This window comes from Dermacentor variabilis, chromosome 1 (genome assembly GCF_050947875.1).
Source record: "Dermacentor variabilis isolate Ectoservices chromosome 1, ASM5094787v1, whole genome shotgun sequence".
Taxonomy (NCBI): domain Eukaryota; kingdom Metazoa; phylum Arthropoda; class Arachnida; order Ixodida; family Ixodidae; genus Dermacentor; species Dermacentor variabilis.
In genome coordinates, this window is record NC_134568.1 from 267,570,000 (window position 1) to 267,591,417 (window position 21,418).

The following is a 21,418-nucleotide window of genomic DNA, read 5'->3' on the forward strand; positions in this document are numbered from 1 at the left end:
CCCCTTTCCGCTCTGTTTTCTACAGCGCCATCCGCGTACTGTTCCAACTCGGTTTCGAGGCTGTTTGCCATGTGTTCATGTGTTCCCGCTCATATTGCTCACGATAGTACAAGAAGCCAAACAGCTGTAGCAAAACAGTAAGTTGCATCTACACACTGACCACACAAAGAGCAACTGAACGAAAGATGTTACATGCAACGGCAAGAGACAAAAAGAGAGCAGTGTGGATGCAAACGGGGAAAGCCGATGTCCTATTTGACATTAAGAGAAAATAATCGAGCTGGGCAGCCCATGTAATGCGTAGGGCATATAACCGGTGAACCAGTAAACGCTGACTTGATCAGTCATCCCAGAAGAAAGCACCAGTAGATGCACAATCGCGATGCATATTAATGAAAGCCCCACTTAAGCTTATTAGTAGGCATGCCACATTTTTTACGTGCTTTAAAGGTTCTAAGCATAGAACATGTACATAGTATTGTACTTGTATCAGTAGTGGCTCGCTTTAGCTCTTCTGAAGTTTAATAAAGCACATAACGCTACAGCGCCAACCTAACGCACTTAACAAAGCAAGGTCAAAATGGTCAAAACATGTTCTTTCAACGTTTACAATGCCGTCGCTTTCTCGTCAGGACTTCATCACCACACCGCGACACAAACATCGGCCCAGCCGCTGACCCAGCGCACTATCGCCACTTCAAGCAACAAAACAAAGGTACAGCGCTTTGCGTCGTACTGCCCCACTATGAGTTATAACGAAACCAAAACTGCCAAAAAATACATGTAGACTAATTTGCTAATCAACAGAATACCAATCCGTAGCCTGTACTTTCCATCATTCCCATGACAGTTGAACGTTCACAGTGCCAGATTTCCCTCTAGTTATAGTAATATGAAACTCTATGGTTGGAAGATTCAGGAAGCAGTAAAGAAAATGGAAATCATGAAATACCTAAGAAAAAATGTGGCACTGGAAGGAACAAGGTGCATGCAGTCAGAGATAAGCTGGGCAAAGTCATCAGCAATTCGATATTAGATATAGTAAGGTATGCAGAGGAATCCTATTTTGAACTGTACAGTAAGTACCCAAAATAGTCATGTAACCATTATAGGACATAGTGGCAAACTTGAAACAGAAGTTCCAGGTGTGAAAAGGGATGAGATTAGAAAGACTGCAAGATATGTCCAAGGGAAAAGTGGCAGGAGAAAATGGAAGCACAGTCAAATTGATAAAAGATAAAGAGAATATTGTACTTGGGAAGCTTGCAATCTTTTATTCACAATGCCTAGTGACTCCACAGAAACTTGGAAAATGCCAAACACTGTATTAATCTATAAAATGGCAGACATAAAAATATTAAAGAACTATAGGGCTATTAGTTTGCTTTCAATATTGTAGAAGATATTCACTAAAGTAAGGAGTAAAGTGAATATCTTGTCACGACTCTGTGATCTTTTCATGTGATCCTTCGCCGACATAGTATTGGCAGATGTGGTTAAAAGTGGTTCTTTAAGAAATAATCTCAGTAGTTGTCATGTCACATTTTTGACACTGTGTTTTGAGCCTTATTCACGGAAACGGCATGTTATATCCAATTGCTACCTGTATGAATTTGGGATGATAAAGATAATACACACAGCAAAACACAAAAACAATGCAGTTGCACACATACAATTGCAAATGCTGAAAATTTAACTGCTGCTGAATTTACAATCTTCATCTCTATGCTCTGCTGGACAAAAAAGGTCTGCACGACATGTCCTTCAACATGCAGTAAAAAGGTGTTTAAGTGGTACTGTATAACAAATTTTGAAACTTTTCTTTTCTATGCATACTGTGATGAAACAAGCATATATGCCTTCTCAGTAAGTCCAACAAAATGGGTAGTTTAGCCTGCTCCAGTGATAAATCTTACAGTTTCAAAGTGGGCTTGTCTCATGACAAACACACATTTATATTTCATGCTGCACAAATCAAAATGATGACTGACTGAAAATGCTGATAACGGTTCTGCAATGTTTTGCCAATGAATCTGACAGAACTGTTCCCTACAAACAAACAGGAATCTGTAGCAGTACTAACTTGTGTTCATATTTGAAGAAACAAAGGCATGTGGCAGAAGTGGGCTTATTTTTGATGAACTGCGCATCAGTCTAAAGCAAAGGTCAGCACCCTCACCAAGTTCCAACCTCAATTTGAGCTACCTTACAAAGTGACACGAAGTTGGTAACTGCCAGAAATTCTGTGTGACCTCAGCCTCATGTGCGGATTTGAGGCCGAATGAGATCAAATGCTAGGCAAGGTCGAGGTCAGTGATTCCCAGAACTGCTTAGCTGCATATCTGCTCCTTTTGAATTAATGATTTGGTGGTATTTCATGAAAATTTTTTTTCAAATGTAAATTTTACATGCTCAGAAGTCAGTCTATGGTACTGGTTACCCAAGCCATAAAATGACTAAATATAGCATTTATAGCATGCCTTGAAGCTAATACATCCCAGAGGACAAACTTTTTCGTGAAGCATTGTTTATTTTACTGTGCCATGGCCTCCCGTGCCAGAGGCAATAGAATATATTAACATATGTTTATGCGAGGGAATACTCTACTTAAGCACGGTAACTCAATTATTTTTGTGAGTAACTTGGTAACATAAAATTACTTCTGTAAGTCAGTAGTTAGCATGCTAACTTCTTGATAGTGACTTGTACTCATAAAGTACACAAGTTACTTGTGGTATCACAAGTGAGCCATGTTTGTGGCCCATCTAACGCCTCTTGCTGCATTCTCTATCATGAAGAGCTTGTTGAGACAACAGAAATCCTATGCATGGAAAAGATGCTGCAACAGAGCTCAAAAGAAAGGTGAACTTCTGCCTAAAATGCGTACATAAGGCAGTACTGTGGGAAGCAAGCAATAAGCAAACAAATGTATCAGTATAGGTTATATTAAATGTAAAAAAATGTGACTAAATCAACTACACATATTTCACCAATGCATATTGATCCCTTTTCAAATATCAAGAAATACTTATTAAAAAAACCAATCTACATATATAAATTTTCTCGTTCTCCTGCACTTGGACCCTGGCACACAAGCGTTGTTCTCTGTCCTTCTGCTATTCTGCTTTGTACTTGTACACCTCCTGCCTTTGTCACTAATTAAATATGGTATCCTATGATCGCACTTACAGCTTTCCCTATTATTTCCCTATTTCCCTGTTTTGTCACTCGCTACATCAATATCTCGGGAGTGCTGCAAAAGGAGTTCAATATTAGGCTTTGCATCACATTGTCATAGAATTCAATTATAGCAGTAACACAAACTACAATCTGTAACCATATTTGTCCAGGTAAATGCATAAACTTCAAACAACTTTTACATGTTACAATTAGTGAACTGATTAACTTACAATAAAAGCCAGAGTATGTTTATTTTTCAAAGCTGAATGTGTTCATCACTTGAGGTTATAAAATTTCTAGTCACTGTGTACATTGAAATTAGTAGGCACCAAACTTTGCCTCAACACCCCATACTATGGGTATACTGCATAACGGGCATATATCCACTGTGCACACACACACGGATACCATGCCAAGAAGCTGTACAATTTGGTCCGATCGACTTAGGTGATGGCTCACTGCCTTGTTCGAGCCATATTACTGAAAATGTACATGCTTCGGCATACTGTGACATGCAGTAGTGTGTCCTGGCCATATCTATATGGTTCAAACCAAGACTGTGCTGATCATCTGCATGCTTTAATGCCAGATATTTCCATACCTGTGCTTGCCCAACACCGAAGAACTCTGATGACCCAGTGAGTGTAGATTTTTTTTCCGTCCCAAAGAAACTTGCCCATCCCTGCTCCGGAATCACGGGATGCGCAGTGAAGCACGTCAACCGCTACGCGAAGTGTTCCACAGGAGTGGCATACCAAATTCCACTAAGCTGTGGTAGAACCTACGTCGGCCAAACTGGCCGCTGCATCAATGACCAAATGGGGGTGCATGCAAACAGTTTCAAGGATTTGAGTGTGCACCTTTCAGCACATTGCCAATCTTGCCTCTGAACTGCGGTTTTCTGATGCGAGGATCCCGGGTAAAAGCAAAGAAAACTGCGTGAGAACTGTTACAAGCTTTTCACATTTTAATTAATGGTCAAGAATGTGTCAGCTAAATCTCAATTTCGTTATATGATACCGAAATGCGATTGATAAGATCTTGCCGTTGATGGAGTCTTCTGCACTTTGCCGCCCCTTGTTATTGCACATTTGCGCTGTACATATATGTAGCGTGGTTGGCATCAGAATAAACAGTTGTGAGCATAGCGCCTGTCTTTCTGTCTGCTCTGTCCTTTCACTGGTTTTTCCTTTTCTGAATTTTGCGGTACAAAATCACCAACTCGCCCAAGAAGTTAACTTTCAACATCGAATAACAAGCACCACATGAGGTCCTGGGTCATGATAATGTAAAACTATTCCACTGTTTTCATTCCAAATCTGCCATTAGCCCTCAACAGAGGGGTGTTCCAACTCGCAACCCGGATAAAGCAAATATTGTCGTTCAGTTTAAATCTAGAGCTACACGTGACCCCGCCTTGAAAAAACAAAGAAAACAAGAATCATGAACAAAGACCTACAGTTAGGATCTACGTGCCCCGTTTATGTGAATGAACATTTGTGCCCAGTACTAAAGAGGCTGCTTGGCATGGCAGTGAAAAGGAAATATGAACATAAATGGAAATCCGTGTGGACCAGCAACATAAAAACCTATGCAAGGGAAAATGATAGCTGATGCTGTGTAAATATCGGAAGAATGTGATCTTGGTAGGGTTATGTCTGCTGTTTCTGATGTTACTGGGAACACTCTCTAAAAATTGCCATAGAATATCACGATTTCACCTTACCACATCGTTTAGTTACAACCTAACTCCAGTATTTCTGTCATGCACTTGAATGCTCGATCTGCAGCCAATAAACAAGAAATTATTAGTAATTTCTTTAATCTATTCTTTTTCAAGTTCGATATTATGCTAACCAAAACATAGTATCATGACAGCAGTGCTCGGCTGTACCTTGATGGCTATGCTGATTGCATTTTAAATTGAACTGATAGGCAAGGAGGGGGTGTAGGAATCTATGTTGCGTCGGGATAGAAATGCAAAGTATCAGAATTTTGTAAAACAACATACTACTATGAAATTTTAACACTTAAACATTGCTCCGATATAATTTTGGTCATATATCGCTCGCCAAATGGAAATATTTTTGGCTTTCTGAATTTCTTTGATAATTTACTGGGATATGTCGGTGCTAACGAATGTCGGCTTCTCTGCGGGGGAGACACTGGCATAAATTTTCGTGAAAATATGCTGCCACACTGTATTTTACTAATAGACCTAGGTGTGCTGGATTTGTCAACCTAACTGGTACGCCAACTCATATTACGTTGTCTTCGTCTACATGTCTTGACATTTTTATCACGAATATTGACATTGTCGTAGAGCATAGTGGAACAGTGACGTCGGACATCAGTGATCATTGTCCTGTGTTTATGACATATCCTATCAATGTGAGAAAAAAGTCATCTTGTGTCAAATATGTTTGCTATAGAAGATATAACTGATAGAAATATGGATCTTTTTCAACATAGCGTTGCAATTATGACTGTTCATTCCCATACGAAACAAGTGATGTAAATGTCGCATATTCAAAGTTTATTTCTGCGTTTCTACAAATTTACAGCACACATTTCCCTTACACAAGGATTAAGCAGACCGAAAAGATAAGAAAACCCTGGATTACACAGAAACTTTTTAAAATGATAAAATACAAAGATAAACTATAACATAGATTTCTTACTATACACTCGCCTGAGGCGCTGACACTTTTAAAAAGCACAGAAACAAATTAAATACGGAACTTAGAAGTGCTAAGAATGCTTATCATGAGTGTCGGTTTGCAGACGCCACGAGTAAACATCCTGATGCCTTGTGGAACATTATCAGTAATGTTCTTCATCGCGAAAAGCATTCTACCTCACCAGACAAGATAATTTACAATAAAAATGATATCTCAGGTTTAGTGCTCGCAAACCATTTCAGCAAGTACTTTGCAAGCATAACCATGCCACAGCAAACTCTGCCTGATACATCATCATTTCTATTTTGAACAGCTTATTTTAAATCCCACTAGTGAATCTGAGCTATTTAGCACTTTTATGAGCCTTAACACAGTAAAGCTCTTGACATTGATGGTATTCAAACAAAACCTATAAAGTATGTTTCAGAATACATCACTCTAGCTTCAACACATATCTTTAATCTAGTTTTACAGTCTGGGGTGTTCCCAGAAAAATGAAAATTATAGGGTAACTGTACTATTTAGAGGCAACAGAAACGATGTGTCAAATTACAGACCCATCTCAATTATTCCAGTATTTTCCAAAGGATTAGAAAAGATTATTTTTTTCTCGCTTGTCAAATTTTTTTGACAAAACAAAACATTCCATCTAGTGCTCAGTTTGGCTTTCATAAAGGCAGGTCAATGGAAATTGCTTTGCTCATACTCAAGGAGCATGTACTAAAAAACATAGAAAGAAATCTCTTCACATTGGCACTATTCATTGATTTCACCAAGGCATTCGAATGCATAAATCATAAAACTTTGCTATGGAAATTATCACCGAATGGCATTAGAGGTACTCCATTAACATTATTTGAGTTTTACCTTACTGATCCGAAACAATCAGTATGCATAAAACATGAGAAGTCATGTTTTCTTCCTTTACTAAGTGCCATGCCACAAGGGAGCGTATTAGGCCCTATGCTTTTAACCTCTACATTTACGACATTACTAATAATGATACACCTGCAAAATTTATCATGTTTGCCGATGACACTACTCTTCTAATTTCTGGTCTGAATTCACAATTACTGAAAAGATTTAATGATCTACTCACTAAGCTATCTGAATGGTTAATCAGCAATTGGCTAAAAATAAACCCTATGAAAACTAAAGTAATGTTATTTCGTGCAAAAAATAAAGCTCTTACTAGTAATCCAGCTTTAGTGTGTGCTGGTAAAGAACTGGAAATTCTTGATGAAAATAAAATATTAGGTGTCACTTTTTCTTCACACCTTACATGGGATGAACATATTGAAAACATCTATAAAAAACTGTCTGCTATCACAGGTGCTTTGTCTCTATCTCAGTGTCTTCTTTTACCCAAAGCAAAATGTAACATTTATTATGCCTTATTTCCTTCCCATTTAAATTACTGTACCTTAGTGTGGGCGAATACAGGAGAGACGAATATAATAACAATCCTTTCTTTGCAAAAGATGATGATTCGGCACATTGACAACACAGGTTTTCTGGAGACAACACGGCCAGCTTTCTTAAAGCATAATTTTCAAAAGATGAAACACCAACAGTGGCAGCACACTAAGAAGGAACAAATACAGGACAAGGCACTACTTGCAACTGTTTATTGAGGTTAAAGGTGGCTGATTATATAGCCATGGGGAGAGGGGGAAGGAAAAAGAGGCACTGATTATGTGAATGCACACGTGCGAGGACATAGATGTATATGAAGGGAATCAAAAGATCAACTAAAATCTAAAACTTATCTAAGAACATGCTTTCATTCGTGTGAATATTCAGAGACGGGTGCTGACACAGGTGTCCCCTCTTTTGTTAATCTGGTTGGCCTCCAACAGTTTAAGTGCCACAGTATTTTTGCTTTTAAACATGATTACTGTATCATGAAGCCTTGCTTCACATACTTGCTTATTCTCATTCTCACAGGCCTTGCAATGAAGCGGCAAGTTTGAACAATAACCATTTTTCAGTGAAAGCTTATGCTCCCATAGGCGTTCATTAATACATCGGCCAGTTTGGCCGATATACTCTTTCCCACACTTCAGCGGTATGTGGTACATGACCCCTTCACACTTCGCAGAAGGGTTTGTATGTTTAATAGAACACTCTACTTTCTTAGAATCATCAGATCCAATCAGGTAGCACAAAGTAGCAAGTTTTCGGGGCACGGCAAAAACCACAAGAATATTGTATTTCACGGCGACGTGTTTACTAAGTTTCTCACAAAGTAGCACATAATCTTAAACACATCACCGCGATTCCCTTCATATACATCTTCTGTGTTCTCCCGTGCATGCATTCACATAATCAGTGCTCCCTCTTTTTTTCTTCCCCCTCTCCCCAAGGCTATATAATCAGTCGCCTTTGACCTCAATAAACAGTTGCAAGTAGCACCTTGTCCCATCTTTGTTCCTTCTTAGTGTGCCGTCACTGTTGGCGTTTCATCTTTTGAAAGCTATGAACCAACTAACCCCACAACGTCTCCTGTTTAAAGCATAAAATTATCGAAATACAATATTTCTACACTTTTCGCCTTCTAAGCTTTTTCTACTTCTCAAATACTGCCTTCAAAACTTTACTAGTGTCTACTGCATCTTTGACACCTAAATTCATTTCTTCCAATACGAGAAATAATGATACATGGTATGTTCTGTGGTTTCGAAATAAATATAGCCAGTCATTACAACGCAATCTACCATACATTTTAAATAAACATCAAGGTATATATGCTTCCTCATCCAAGGAACTTCGAATGCGTTCTGTAAACATGTGATCACTGACAGGTTTATCAGAGCCAATTGTTTCCATTTCGCAACCCTTACAGACATACATTTCTATCTCCTCGTGTATCGAATACATTTTCTCTTAAGTCTGTTATCCAATGTCTATATCAGAGCAAATTGTGCCATCTTTTTGTAACCCTTCCCCACGTATATTTTTCTTCCGGTAAAACAAATGTTTTCTCTTAGTCTATTTTCGGTCGTTTTTCGCATTTATGCAAGTCAAATTTATTCTGAGTGTAACAATACCACTATTTTTGATGCAACCACCATGTATGCCTTGTAACAGACCATTGGCCCAGTCAAGCTCTTTTTCCATCAGCTTTTAGCCAACGGTATCCACCAGAACTCTTGTATTTATAGAAATAAACCTGTACTGTATTGTTCAGCCTTGTGTCATTTTCCCACCTTTAGGTATCGAGCTAAATGACTGTATTGCTTGAGGCCAAAGCACTCTTGTAGTGCCCAGAACTATATGGTCACTAACGAGAGAGAAAGCCTGAGTGAACGGTGCCTTATGCACATTGTGCATTCCACTAAAGATCAATTGCAGTCCAATCTGTCTCACTCCCTGATCTTCACCATCAATTTATACAAGACAGGTAGACTAACATGACATTTATTTTCTTTAGGTACACCACAGGAGTACAACACACACACGCACCTATGAATTCCAACAATTACTAAAGAAAACTACAGGGAGAAGGCAGCAGAATATATGGCGCAACTTATGCATATAAAGTCCTATTCCCATTTGCCTGTATCAGATCTATTTCAAAATATATCGGTTAAATAGAAACAAATAGAACAAGCTGAGCAATCACTTTATTGAAATAATGCAGCTGCTCACTACTGGAGCAGTATCACTCAAGCAGCATGCTCTCTGAATGTGCACTTATATCTGAACACCACTAGTACTTCACTGCAAATGTTTCAGAACCATAAACTGATCATAACTAAGCATATTCGTCTTTCTGTATTATAATGTCTGTAGTTTCCCAAGTACATCCATTTCTTCTGCTTGATGTTTGCTAGAAAACTCTGGAACATTTTTGCAATGCAAGCTTCATTGACATGCCTTTCACAGCTTCCAGATCACTACTTTTATTGAAAATTAAGTTTGATGCTGCTCAGCTGAAAATGTTTCTTTAAATCATTAAGTGTATTGCCACCAAAGAGCTACTAGTTGAATGACTTAATGAAGTTGATCAAGCCATTTGTCGATGAATCATGAGTGGACACTTCATTCTTGCCTTTCAGCTCTGGCTCGATGACTTTGGCCAGTTGCTTCCCGAGTTCAACACTGGAAAATAAGATCACTTAAAATGTTATATTTTTCTAACAGAAGCATAACACCATAGTAAATTTTTTTTTGTGCATGTATATGTGAGTTGGGGTAGAGCATTGTGTGCAAAGAGAGACATACCCCCATTGATCAAAGGAGTTGATGTCCCACATGATGCCTTGAGTGAAGATCTTATGTTCATACATTGCTGGCAAAATGAAACATGATTTTTGTACGAAGTTTTCAGGGAAGGCAAATAGAAGTACTGCTTGAATTGCTGATGTACTTACCAATCAGCATCCCTAGGTTGAATGGTGTTACCTTATCAACAACAATAGAGTTAGTTGGTCTGTTGCCTTCAAAAACCTTTAAAAGACGAGATACAAAAAAATAATCATTGTGACAAAGCCAGAAGCAGCAGGAAACCATACAGTATATACAATGCCATTCAAGCATGCATCATGTAAAGCTTCATCAATTTTATAAAGCTGCCATAGCTAAAGTTGTTGCAGGGCAGTGAAGAGTGCACACAGTGCACCAGTGGGTATGGCAAGTTTGTTCTCCTGTGTGCTATTGCACATAATGCCAGCTAAATTTTAGTGCTTCACACCACTAAAATTTATCAAACAGACAAAAGAAGCAAAGCCGAGAAGTCACCTCCACAAGTGATGGTCATGGCATTTTCCTTCAATAGTTTTGTTCATCTTGCCTCTGTTTGTAAAGCAAGTAAACACCTACATATGCTGCCATAACTGTCCCACATCACTGAACGCTGCTACCAGACCGCTTAGAGTTTAGCAAACGCCAAAAAACAAAAAGATTTTCCATTTGAAAACACCGCTCTAAATATAACTTTCAGTCTCAGTTTATACAGCGAAATTCATTAGCAATTAAAACAGACACACTCTCAGTTTTGCATAAGCTCCTTCCACTGTTGTTGGGCAAACTTACCTTGTGCGGAAGAATTTTCTCAAGTAGATCTTTACTCATTCCAGTTTTCTCCAACTCAGCTCTCGCTTCTTCTTTTGTCTTCCCTTTCATGAGAGCTTCTGGCTGAGCAAGGAAGTTAGCCAACAGGATCTACATATATATAAAAAAAAATATCAAAATAATGGCCAGTGACATAGCCAGAAATTATTTGGGGGGGGGGGGGATCTCTGTTGAAAACTACCACTCCTCCCCTCTCTCTCTCTCTCATCTCTCTGTGTGTGCATGTACATGTGTATGCTCGTGTGTGGAGGTTGTATGCCACAAGAATGCTTTAACAATGAGGATGCAGATTTTTGCTTTGCCGAAACAACACCTTGCTTAAATGCTGACAAAAGTTTTTAATTGCTAAGGCGTGCAGCCATTTTGCATCAAATTATGCTGTCATCCTTATGCTACTCTTAAAACTGATCATATTAAAAAACTTTTTTTTTTCGATTACGAATTGATGCATTTATTAAATGTACGTCGATCACCTAGCTGGTACATGACTAGGAAAAATGAACAGCGCTAAAAACGGGGCCAAATAAAAACAAAACAGCACACTATCATGTGTCTCCTTGTTTGCAGGCCAGACTTGTTGCAGCCCAGGTAACAGTGCAGATCATCGTTTTCCAGCCAGGTCTTCTAGTGAGTGGTTCGACCACGGCTACGTACGGAGAGGGCGGGCACTATTTTGCAAGTCGTCTATCACTCAATCACGCTTTCCACGTTGTGGGCATGCTACATTATCGTAGATTAAAAATTACAGGAATGAAGCCTTGCGATTATACTGGAACCTTCAACAAGTCATGTATCAAAGATGACGCGCTTGACCCACAGATCAGATTTTCGATGACCACCGACTCTGCTCACCACTATCGTTGTGCTTGAGTGTTACCTGGTTTGCAACGCTTTGTTCCGTTTGCAACGGGCCACACGACACAGATTGTCCACGCTGACAAATGTATTGCAAAATGAAAAGACGTACAGTAAAACCTCGCTAAACCGTACCCGTCTAAACAGTAACTTCGTTTCAAAAGTAGTAAAGTCAAATCCCTGGCTAAGCTGCCATTGAACATACAGTCGACTCCCGATAATTCGAAGCCGCTTAATTGGAATTTTCGGTTAATTAGAAGTGAAGTGCTAGTCCCGTCAGTTTTACATGTAATCCTATAGAAGAAATCGCTCGATAATTCGAAGTCCTCATCCAGTAATATTGTTTAATTGGAAGTTAATTTTCAGCCGGGATCCTCGAGGTGACCGTCATTCTTTGGTAGAATGTGCAATTTTTCAAGTGTTGCAACAGTTCCGCGCTCCGCGTTGGTGTCATTGCCACAGCAGCCGCCCGCAACGCCATCCTTCTTGGAGCGGCGCGATTATTAATTGCTACGGCTGCCATGGCCTCCGCGATCAACTCCGGCGGGAGGCGAAGCGGCTCCCACCGGAGGCCACGCGCGGCTGCCGCGCGTGGCCAGAGCTGATCGCGGAGGCTTCGCGGGTGCCATAGGTGCACGCAGCGCTGCATACTGGCAGTGGCGAGATTGTGCGAGATTAGTCTTGCAGCGTCGAGGCGTGTGTTGGTCAAGCGCCTTTGTTTTTGTTTTTTTTTGGAAGCTCTTAGGCTAGGTTGTTCCACGAGTGATTCGGAATTGACTGTACCTAGTCGCGCAGTTTATAGCCATGGCAAACCGTGGCTCTTATCGCACGCTCGACCTGGCAACGAAAGTCGAGGTTTTGAAGGAAGTTGAGAAGGGAGGTGCCGCCAAACAAGACATAGCGCGGAAGTACGGGATCAAGCCGAACACGCTCTCAAACTACATCAAGAACAAGCGCACAATAATGGATGCATTTGAGAACGACAAGTTCAAGACTTCTCGGAAGCGAATGCGCACCGGCGCTTACCCAGAGTTGGAGAAGGCTCTGCTGGTTTGGATTAGGGAGGCCCAGGAGCAACAAACTTCCTCTCAGCGGAGACATCGTTGCGATGAAAGCCCGAACGCTTGCAGCAATGTTGGGGATCGATGACTTCATTTTGTCAGATGGATGGCTGACGCGCTTTAAAGATCGCCATGACCTGGTTTTCAAGAGCGTGTGTGGTGAAAAAGCGTCCGTTAACCAGGAAACATGCGCCACGTGGAAGGACGGAAAGCCGCGTGAATATCTCGCCGAATACAGACCGGAAGACATCTTCAATGCAGATGAGACTGCACTCTTCTATATCGGCTTCTACCAGAGAAGACCCTGACATTCAAGGACGACGACTGTGCTGGGGGCAAACGCAGCAAGGAGAGAGTGTCTGTGCTGATCGCAGCAAACATGACTGGCACGGAACGATGTCGGTTACTTGTGATCTGGAAAGCCGCGAAGCCGAGATGTATTAAAGGCGTGAAGACGCTGCCTGTGGACTATGAGGCCAACAAAAAAGCATGGATGACGGCCGAAATCTTCAAGAGCTGGATAAGCAAATTGGGCCGCAAGTTTGCTGCTTCGAACCGCAAGGTGTTGTTCCTTGTCGATCACTGCAGTGCTCACGTGAATGTGCCAGCCTTGAGTGCAATACGCCTCGCATTTTTGCCTGCAAACACAACGGCTGTTTTGCAGCCAATGGACCAAGGCATCATCAAGAATGTTAAAGTCCTGTACAGGCGGCACCTCCACGAGCGCATGTTTTTGTGTATGGATAGCTCCACAAAGTACGAGGTGAGCCTGCTTAGTGCCATCCACATGTTGGCGCGAGCATGGGATCGTGTGAAGCAAGAAACAGTCGCAAATTGCTTCAGTGCTTGCGGTTTTGTGGCAGCTTCTTCGGTGGATGCCTCTGAAATTTCAGCGGAGGAAGCGTCAACAAGCGAGCTTGACAGCACTGATTTTGGTGATGCTCTCGGGGACGTCAATTTTGAAGATTACGTCGCCGTAGACAAGGTGGTCGAAACGTGCGGTGCGCTGACGGTTAGCGAAATCGTAGAGATTATTCGGCCCCAGGAAGCGACCGAGGAAAGCGACGATGACGTTGAAGGCGAGCCGCAACCTAAGGCTGCCGATGTAGCTGCGGGCCTTGCTCTTGCGGAGCGCTTCTTTGCCGCTGATGGTAATGCGGAAGAAGCGTTCCGCCACATCTACAGCCTGCAGAACTTGCTTTCAGCAGCGCGATTCGGCAAGAAGAAGCAAAGCAAGATGACCGACTATTTTTCTTAGAGAAAATACTCGGTTTCGCCACAAATAAAGTGCTGTTTTTTGTGTTTTGTGCTTAATTGGAAGTTCGTTTAATTCGAAGCTTTTTGCGGTCCCCGTGAACTTCGTATTAACGGGAGTCGACTGTAATGCGTTTTGTATCCACATAAACCGTACCAGCTTATTAGGAATGTATCGGTTAACATGTAGTGCTTGCGCTTTTCATAGAGCAATCACGGTGGTAGGTTGGCCAGGGAGAAGAATGAGTCTCAGAGATCAGAATGACCTCCAAGCGCAAACGCAGAGGGCACTTGGAAGGGTGAAACCACATTAACTTCAACATCATTTCGGCGCTGAGCCAGAAAGCGTTGTGGCTGGCTATTGGTGGCCTGCACTGTGGTGTCGAAAAAAAAGCATAAAAAAAAATTGGACATCGCTCGTGCTATGAACGTGGCACGAAGTCGGTGCTGGCATGCGAGAAAGATCTACCGTTGACTACGGTGTGCGGCATTTGGAATGCGAATTAGAAGATGCTCAGCAGTGTTGTTGGGACCGCGAAAAAATGTCGGCCAAGAGGTTCAACTTTTCGAGGTTCGACTTTTCGCTATCGTTGCTTCTGTTATTGCCGAAGTGTCTCCTAACAACAGTGATGAGGATGACACGAAAAGCGACAGCACGAACGATCCAGGCCCGTCAGCGGCAGAAGCTGCACGTCATGTCAGCCTCATGCGGGTGTTTGCTGGTAAAAGGGGGCTGGCAGAAAAGCTGGCTTGCAGCTTAAAGAAGTTTGAGGCAGCTGTCATCGCTGCTAGGCCACCGTGGCATCAAACGAAGATAACAGACATAACAGACAAATCCTGCATGTATTTTGCTCTTTCATCGCACTCTCTCCGAGTTCCGCTTTTGACAGGTAAGTGGGCGATCTCACGCCATTTCAGTTAAGCAGTACTACCATTTAGTACATACTTTCTCCAAGCAGTGGGCAACTACGGTTTAACCAGGTTTGACGGTATAGAGTTGCACTCACATTTCGCATTAGGAAGTTTCGTAATCATCGGTTAATTTTATTGCCCTGTTTTCATTCTTAGCAGCAAGTACAAGCTAGCCTAACCACAAGTTCTTCTCAAGTTCATCAGCATAATGAAAGTCAGAGACGATGGAAACAAAAAGAAGAAAAAGAAAGGACGGAGGGGTGCCTATGATGCGTTTACTAAACAAGCAAGTTGCAATATTTTCAGAATGATTTTCCTCCGTGCAGCATGATCAACAATTCGTTCAAGTACCATAAATGAGAAGCTCTTCAATGACACGAAGGCCTGGTGGGAAGCAACAATGCCTCCAAGTTTTATGCATGAGCTTGTCCCATCTTTATCTGTGTGTGTAATTTTTAGCACTAATACCACCTGAGCAGTTATCGTTAAGACGATTAAGAATGAGGTTGAAGTGCGCCATGAGTAGGGCCGCAATGTTCTGTGCATGTGAGAGGGGATCTCCCCCATGAAACCCTGCCGTTTTTGGGCCGCCACTAGCCCTCACCTTGCTATCACATTAAAGCTTTCCCTTTAATTTCCATCACTCTTTCGGAGCCCACCTCCTGAAACTTTGTTTCATGGAAAAGGGGGAAAGGAGGAGAGGTTCATTTGAATTTTTTTTTTTTAGGGGGGGCGGGGGCGAGCCTCATCCCTTGGCTATGCCAATGATAATGTCATTACTGTTTCTTCATGGCACTGTGAAGGTGTTGGTATGTGTGCCCATGAATGAAAGGATGTGGACCACAGGTTCCTGAAATGAACTCCTTGGCAGCAATGCATATAAACTATGGAACTTATTTGAGAAGCATAGCCTAAGCTTGGCTGTGGAAACGGCACAATCTGTAGAAATTACTGTGCATAGCTATTCTGACAATATAATTCACATATTTTTGTGGGATTCAACGTCCATATAACTTCACTCATAAAGCTACAGCAGACTGAAAAACTTGCCTCATGATGAGTTCCATGACTGATTGGGTTGTGAGTTTTGACCGGTGCAATGAAATCACAGGGAATCAGCCGAGTTCCTAAAAAAAAGAAGGAATTAATTTTTGCAAGGACTAAGGTACCAATAAATGCGCAAAGCAGTTATGATCTATATTGCAAAATATTTGGCCTGAGCAGGCACACATGAGTGCAAAGCAAAAAGATTGCCTGAAATTGTAATAAAGATGTAAGTACTACAACTGAAATTTTCATCAAGAGGAAGAGTTGGGCAGGTCAAGTAATGAGCAGATAACCAGTGATCTCAGAGTAACAGAATAGGTGCCAAGGGAAACTTAAAAATACAGCCGAAGGTGGCAGAGGATTAGGCGGTACAGTGAGCTTAAGAAATTTGCAGGCACACGATTGAGTGAGCTGATAAAAGAAAGGGGTAACCCGGGATCACGAGGAGAGGTCCTGCAGTCGACATAAATATATAGATAATGATGTTGACTGTACCCAACTCCAACGTGCAGTATCTTCTGAAATGCAGCGTTCTTGGCAATGCATATTATATACACTGGTGTTTCAATTAACACCAAGGAACTCTTAAAAACAGAGTAATACAGATAAAGAGCATTTAATGCGAATGAGATGTAATCGCAGGAAACGTGAGGGCATGAAATACAAGTGCACGACGAGATCACAAAGTCTAGCTGTATAACAAAATTGTAAAATTCAGTGGCAGACGAAGAGGGTGCAAACTGCAGTTGTACAATGAGGATGCAAAATCTGATTGCACAATGAAATCGGAAAAACCAATTACACAATGAGAGAGTATGAGATCTGGTTTATGTTAAGAGATGAGGGTGCACAATAAGACATAACAGTATGTGAAGTTAAGATTCAGCCACATTTTAGCTTGATACTATATGAGCACCTCCAACACTTGACATTTATGTTGATCTTCTGTATTTCAACACCATCATTTGGCAGTGACAGCTTTTTCCTCTTATGATCCATCCTGGAATGAGGTGTACAATCCATCACTTCAGCAGAAGTGCAGTGGTAAGAATTGGAATACCTACATCGCAAAAGAAAATATATTTTCCCATGTAGTTAAATTCAATTGACTAAATTTATAGTCAACTATATGAGTAATACGCAGGTGAAGTTATGCAAAGTTATTTCTTTACCTTAATTTAAGAAGCTGGAAATGTCTTAATGGTGCTAAAGATGTTAGATGCTCTAAGATATGTTCCAACATGTTTAAACATGTTTTCTGTGCATAAAGGTGCTGAAACAGTACCTGCTGTTTAACTTACTTGTAGTTTACACAAACACAGATACAGGTAAGTGCTCCACCAATAAAGCTGTTTAATGATCAGTGATGAGTTATAACTGCACATATTAAAATTTTAATTAACTGCTTTAGGGTAAACATAACTACGCAAGTACAACCAGACATTGCTCAAGGTATGTCTATTTTGTAGGAATCCCAAAACTCCAAATCCCAAAACCCAATCCACCAAGAAATATATTGGCGTTCCTCAAGTTTTTGTACCACAGTGCTTAAGGAAACCTTGATCAGAAAATAAGCGGAACATTAAGGGGAACAATATTTGCAATCAAACACAGCCTTCGCGGCACTTGCGCTCCTTCAATGCCTTGCACTGCGTGTGGCGTTTCTTTTTCTACGTCTTTCATGTTTTTAGCACTCTAAAATTTTATTAAAGGGGCCCTGAACAACTTTTTATGGAGGAGGAGAAATGCTCTTGAAGTTAAAATAGGCCATTTCAGAAATACTTTGCCGCAAAATGTACTTCAATGCGTTCAGCAGAAGCAGAGTTATTAGCAATCAAACACAGCCGTCGCGGTGCTTTCGCTCCTTCAATGCCTTGCACTGCGAAAGCTACAGCAGAGCAGGGCATGCCCACAATGCTCTTCCTTCTAAATGTCACCGTGGCGCACACTTGAATTTTCATTTTGGATGTCAACGTAGATGCCACTACTTCCGTTTTTGGTGCCTACTACACAATAAACGTAAGCCAAACGCGATTGTTCTCAGTGAGCCGAGTGCGCTAGCCGGTGGACTTATCACAGCATCCTGCTGCAGCCGCGGTATCTACGCTATGTAGCAGACTGCAGCTACCAATAGTAGAGCCGAGTATGGGAATCCACTTTATTACAAAATAAAGCGCCCAGAAGAGACCGAGGAGCAGGCTTCTGTTGATACGAGAGCACTTGAGAGAAAGGCGACTTCGTGCTCTGCTTGCAAGCTCCACACACCACGCACGACAGCAAAACTAAGCCAATATTCTTAGCAGCGTATGCTATCCGCAAACTATGTTACTTCAAGTTCGAGGGGTGGTTCAGGACCCATTTAATGCATTTTGCCACAAGTTTTCTAACGGTATATCCCAAAACTGACGCCAGTGTTGAGATACCTAACTAGGCATGCCTTGAGCACCAGCTTTAATTCTTCAACTGCAGCATGTTCACCAAAGTGATTAATTTAGTTACTACTGTGAGATTCATGTGAGATTCACACTATGGTAGGCTTCACCCATAGCAGAGTGCAATTGGTCACCGACAAAATGACATCCTTACTTCTGCTGCACTGTACTGGAAATCTCTGGTACTGGCTGGAATTACTGGAAAAATCTGGCATGCATGTTGTTTCTTCCTCAGTTCTCCTGATAGGGGCTCTGAGGGATAAAAATTCTGGTGTCTAATGTCCCAAAGCTGCACGGTATGCCGTGTGAGATGCTATAGTGGTGGTGGTGCGGGGTCTCTGGATTAATTTTGACCACCTGAGGTTCTTTAATATGCTCCCAAAGCATAGTACTGAAGCGTTTTTGCATTCCAGCGCCATTAGGATACAGCCATGGGGCCGGAAAGCAAATTCTTGACATCATGCTGAGTAGAAGAAGCTTTGAGAGATACTTAAAACAACATTCTTCCAACTTCTAGAGAATGCTCTTGCGAATTTAAGCAAGAAACACGAGACACCACTTTTAAGGATTGTACATTATGAAATGTTATAATGCAATGTCACAACTACATGACATCGTGCTGAGTATGAGAAGCTTTGAGGGGTACCTGAAGCAATGGTGGCACGTCTAAAGAATGTTCTTGCAAATTATGAGCAAGAAACATAGGATGCCACTTTCAAGGATTGTATAGTATTATGAAATGTTATACTAATCCGTAGCCATGTCTACATTTTACATGCACAATGATACATAGAATAGTTACTAGCATTAAAGCAGCACCGCATTCCTCTCTGCACAAACATGACATCTCAACAAATTGATCAGTGAATCGTGGTACAATAAATGTTCATATACCTTACAGGCAATAATTTCGGAAACATAATGCAACTTGCATTGTTGTGGGAGCACACTTTAGCCGAGGAACAAATGAGCATTCAAATGGTTAAACATTTCGCCTTAAAATGCACACTATTGTGTAAGAACACCTGTTGTAAAGCATGGCAGTGCAGGACAGTACCCACTCAGCACACAGTATTGCTTAGGGCTATGCATGTGTTTAGATATTTCAGCAGAGATCCAATCCTATGATCCCGCGTAAATAACAAGTCTGAATTACAGTCACACATTCTGCTGCTATTTGACAAGTTTACTGTGCCCTTTTAAATGCATAAGTTTGAAATCTCCAGCACACAGCTCAAAGAAGCACTTTTCAGGCAAAAGTATGCAACAAATGAAAACATTATTATATAGTGCTGTATTTACAGGCTGTTGCCTCTCCACAGAGGCTGAACTTTCCTTGAGTATATGCACCTTTTCACATTGGTGAAGTTTTAACTTTTGGACACTTTATTTCATTTACCTCTTTCGTTACTGTGCCGATAGAAATCGACCAAACTGATCTAGAGTTTTTGTATGCACTGTTAAACATTTCCGTTGAAATTCTACTACAAATACCATGCATGATCTGAATTACGATGACTGAAACCTTAACTTTTTGTCAGATTTGGCCATTTGTGGCAGACTGGGGAGTCTGCAAAAAAAGTTGCAGTTTTCCCCAAAAGGCAAAGCATGGATTGCGATAGCAAATTAGTAGACAGCTATATAAAGTAAGGATATTAGTTTTTTATCAGCCGTATAAACTTACTTCGCTTACTAACTAAATTAACAAACATGGTGTCACACGTGCAGAGGCAAACAGAAACACATCTCACTCGATAATTGCAGATAAGTGTGATAAGTTCGATAAGTGCAGGCTGTCAGAATGCTGGCTTGAGGAAGAGTGGCAAGCAAATTGACTTTCGTGCTGCCTCTCGCTTCAACCCGAACTAAGCAGTGAGGACACAGCGCACACGAAAGTACGAGTCCTTGGTGCACCAAGACTCTGCGCCCACCGTAGATCGCTTTCAAGATAGGGCCTGCGCGGCTGACTATTCATCGCAGTTCGCTTTCAAGATAGAGCTCGCGTGGCCGCACTCTGCTGCGTCATATGCAGCTGTTGCTGGAGTAGAATGCCCCCACCCCATGGTGCCTTGCACACGATGGAAGACAGCGTGCTTCCTCCTTAGCGCACGCAAGATCAAGCCGTCATCCTCAGCTCACCCTCGCACCTACAGTATACGGAGTGTGGCCATGGTGTTATCACACTTAAGACTTTATATGGAACCTCATGGCAACACCAAAGGTGTAAATGCGCCTGGAGTGTACACATAATTGATGTCGCAATAATAAAGCTTCAACTGGAAGTATCATCAAAGGTAGACTCCAGCGCTCTTAGTACTCCCTTAATAAGACAATGCGAAATTGGCAGTATGGTCAACTCGACAACATATCCTTCAACTGACAGCAGCAGTGAAGAAAAAGAAGCTTCTCTCAATGTTGCCTAATTTTTCGATCTAACGTCTAGGCTATTTTAACCATGTGTCAAACAAGGGTAGATGCTCACGAGTGCACATTATTTTGATAATATTGTTAGACTAATATCAAGTGCAACTTTATTTTTGCCACTGGAGTTGATTTTTCACATCAGCTTTTCTACAGCATATGTACAAATTATTACAAAGAATCCTTTCCATCTTGTGGGGTTTTCACTCACACAAGAACACGTAGTCGATTTCAGACTGACCTACAACCAAAACTTTACTAGCAGTTTAATCTCTTACATTTTGAACACTTACATTTTGAAGTGCCTTGTTATATATGGACCATTAATTAGCATCGGTCAAGTTATCCAAACACAACTCGCTGTCGCATTCCAATTATGGTGCACGGGTGCGCGACAACCGTGCTGCCGGACCTGCCACACAGGTTGGCTATCCCACCCACGTGTGCCATGCATGGAGCTTTAGTCTACCCCTGCGTGACGTTTCTCGAAATAGCAGCT

General features: G+C 41.4%; 1 protein-coding gene across 1 annotated transcript in view; it reads right to left on the minus strand.

The window, feature by feature from the left end:
- Positions 1-9,265: 9,265 nt before the first annotated feature.
- Pgi (glucose-6-phosphate isomerase) overlaps positions 9,266-21,418 on the minus strand; it is a 28,869-nt gene continuing 16,716 nt past the window's right edge. The window contains exons 11-15 of the mRNA XM_075675314.1: positions 16,070-16,146; positions 10,899-11,027; positions 10,238-10,313; positions 10,089-10,155; positions 9,266-9,965 (exon numbers count right to left, since the gene is read on the minus strand). Of these exons, the coding sequence (XP_075531429.1) occupies positions 9,845-9,965; positions 10,089-10,155; positions 10,238-10,313; positions 10,899-11,027; positions 16,070-16,146 (470 nt within the window). The 3' untranslated portion in view covers positions 9,266-9,844. The remainder of the gene's footprint in view (positions 9,966-10,088; positions 10,156-10,237; positions 10,314-10,898; positions 11,028-16,069; positions 16,147-21,418) is intronic.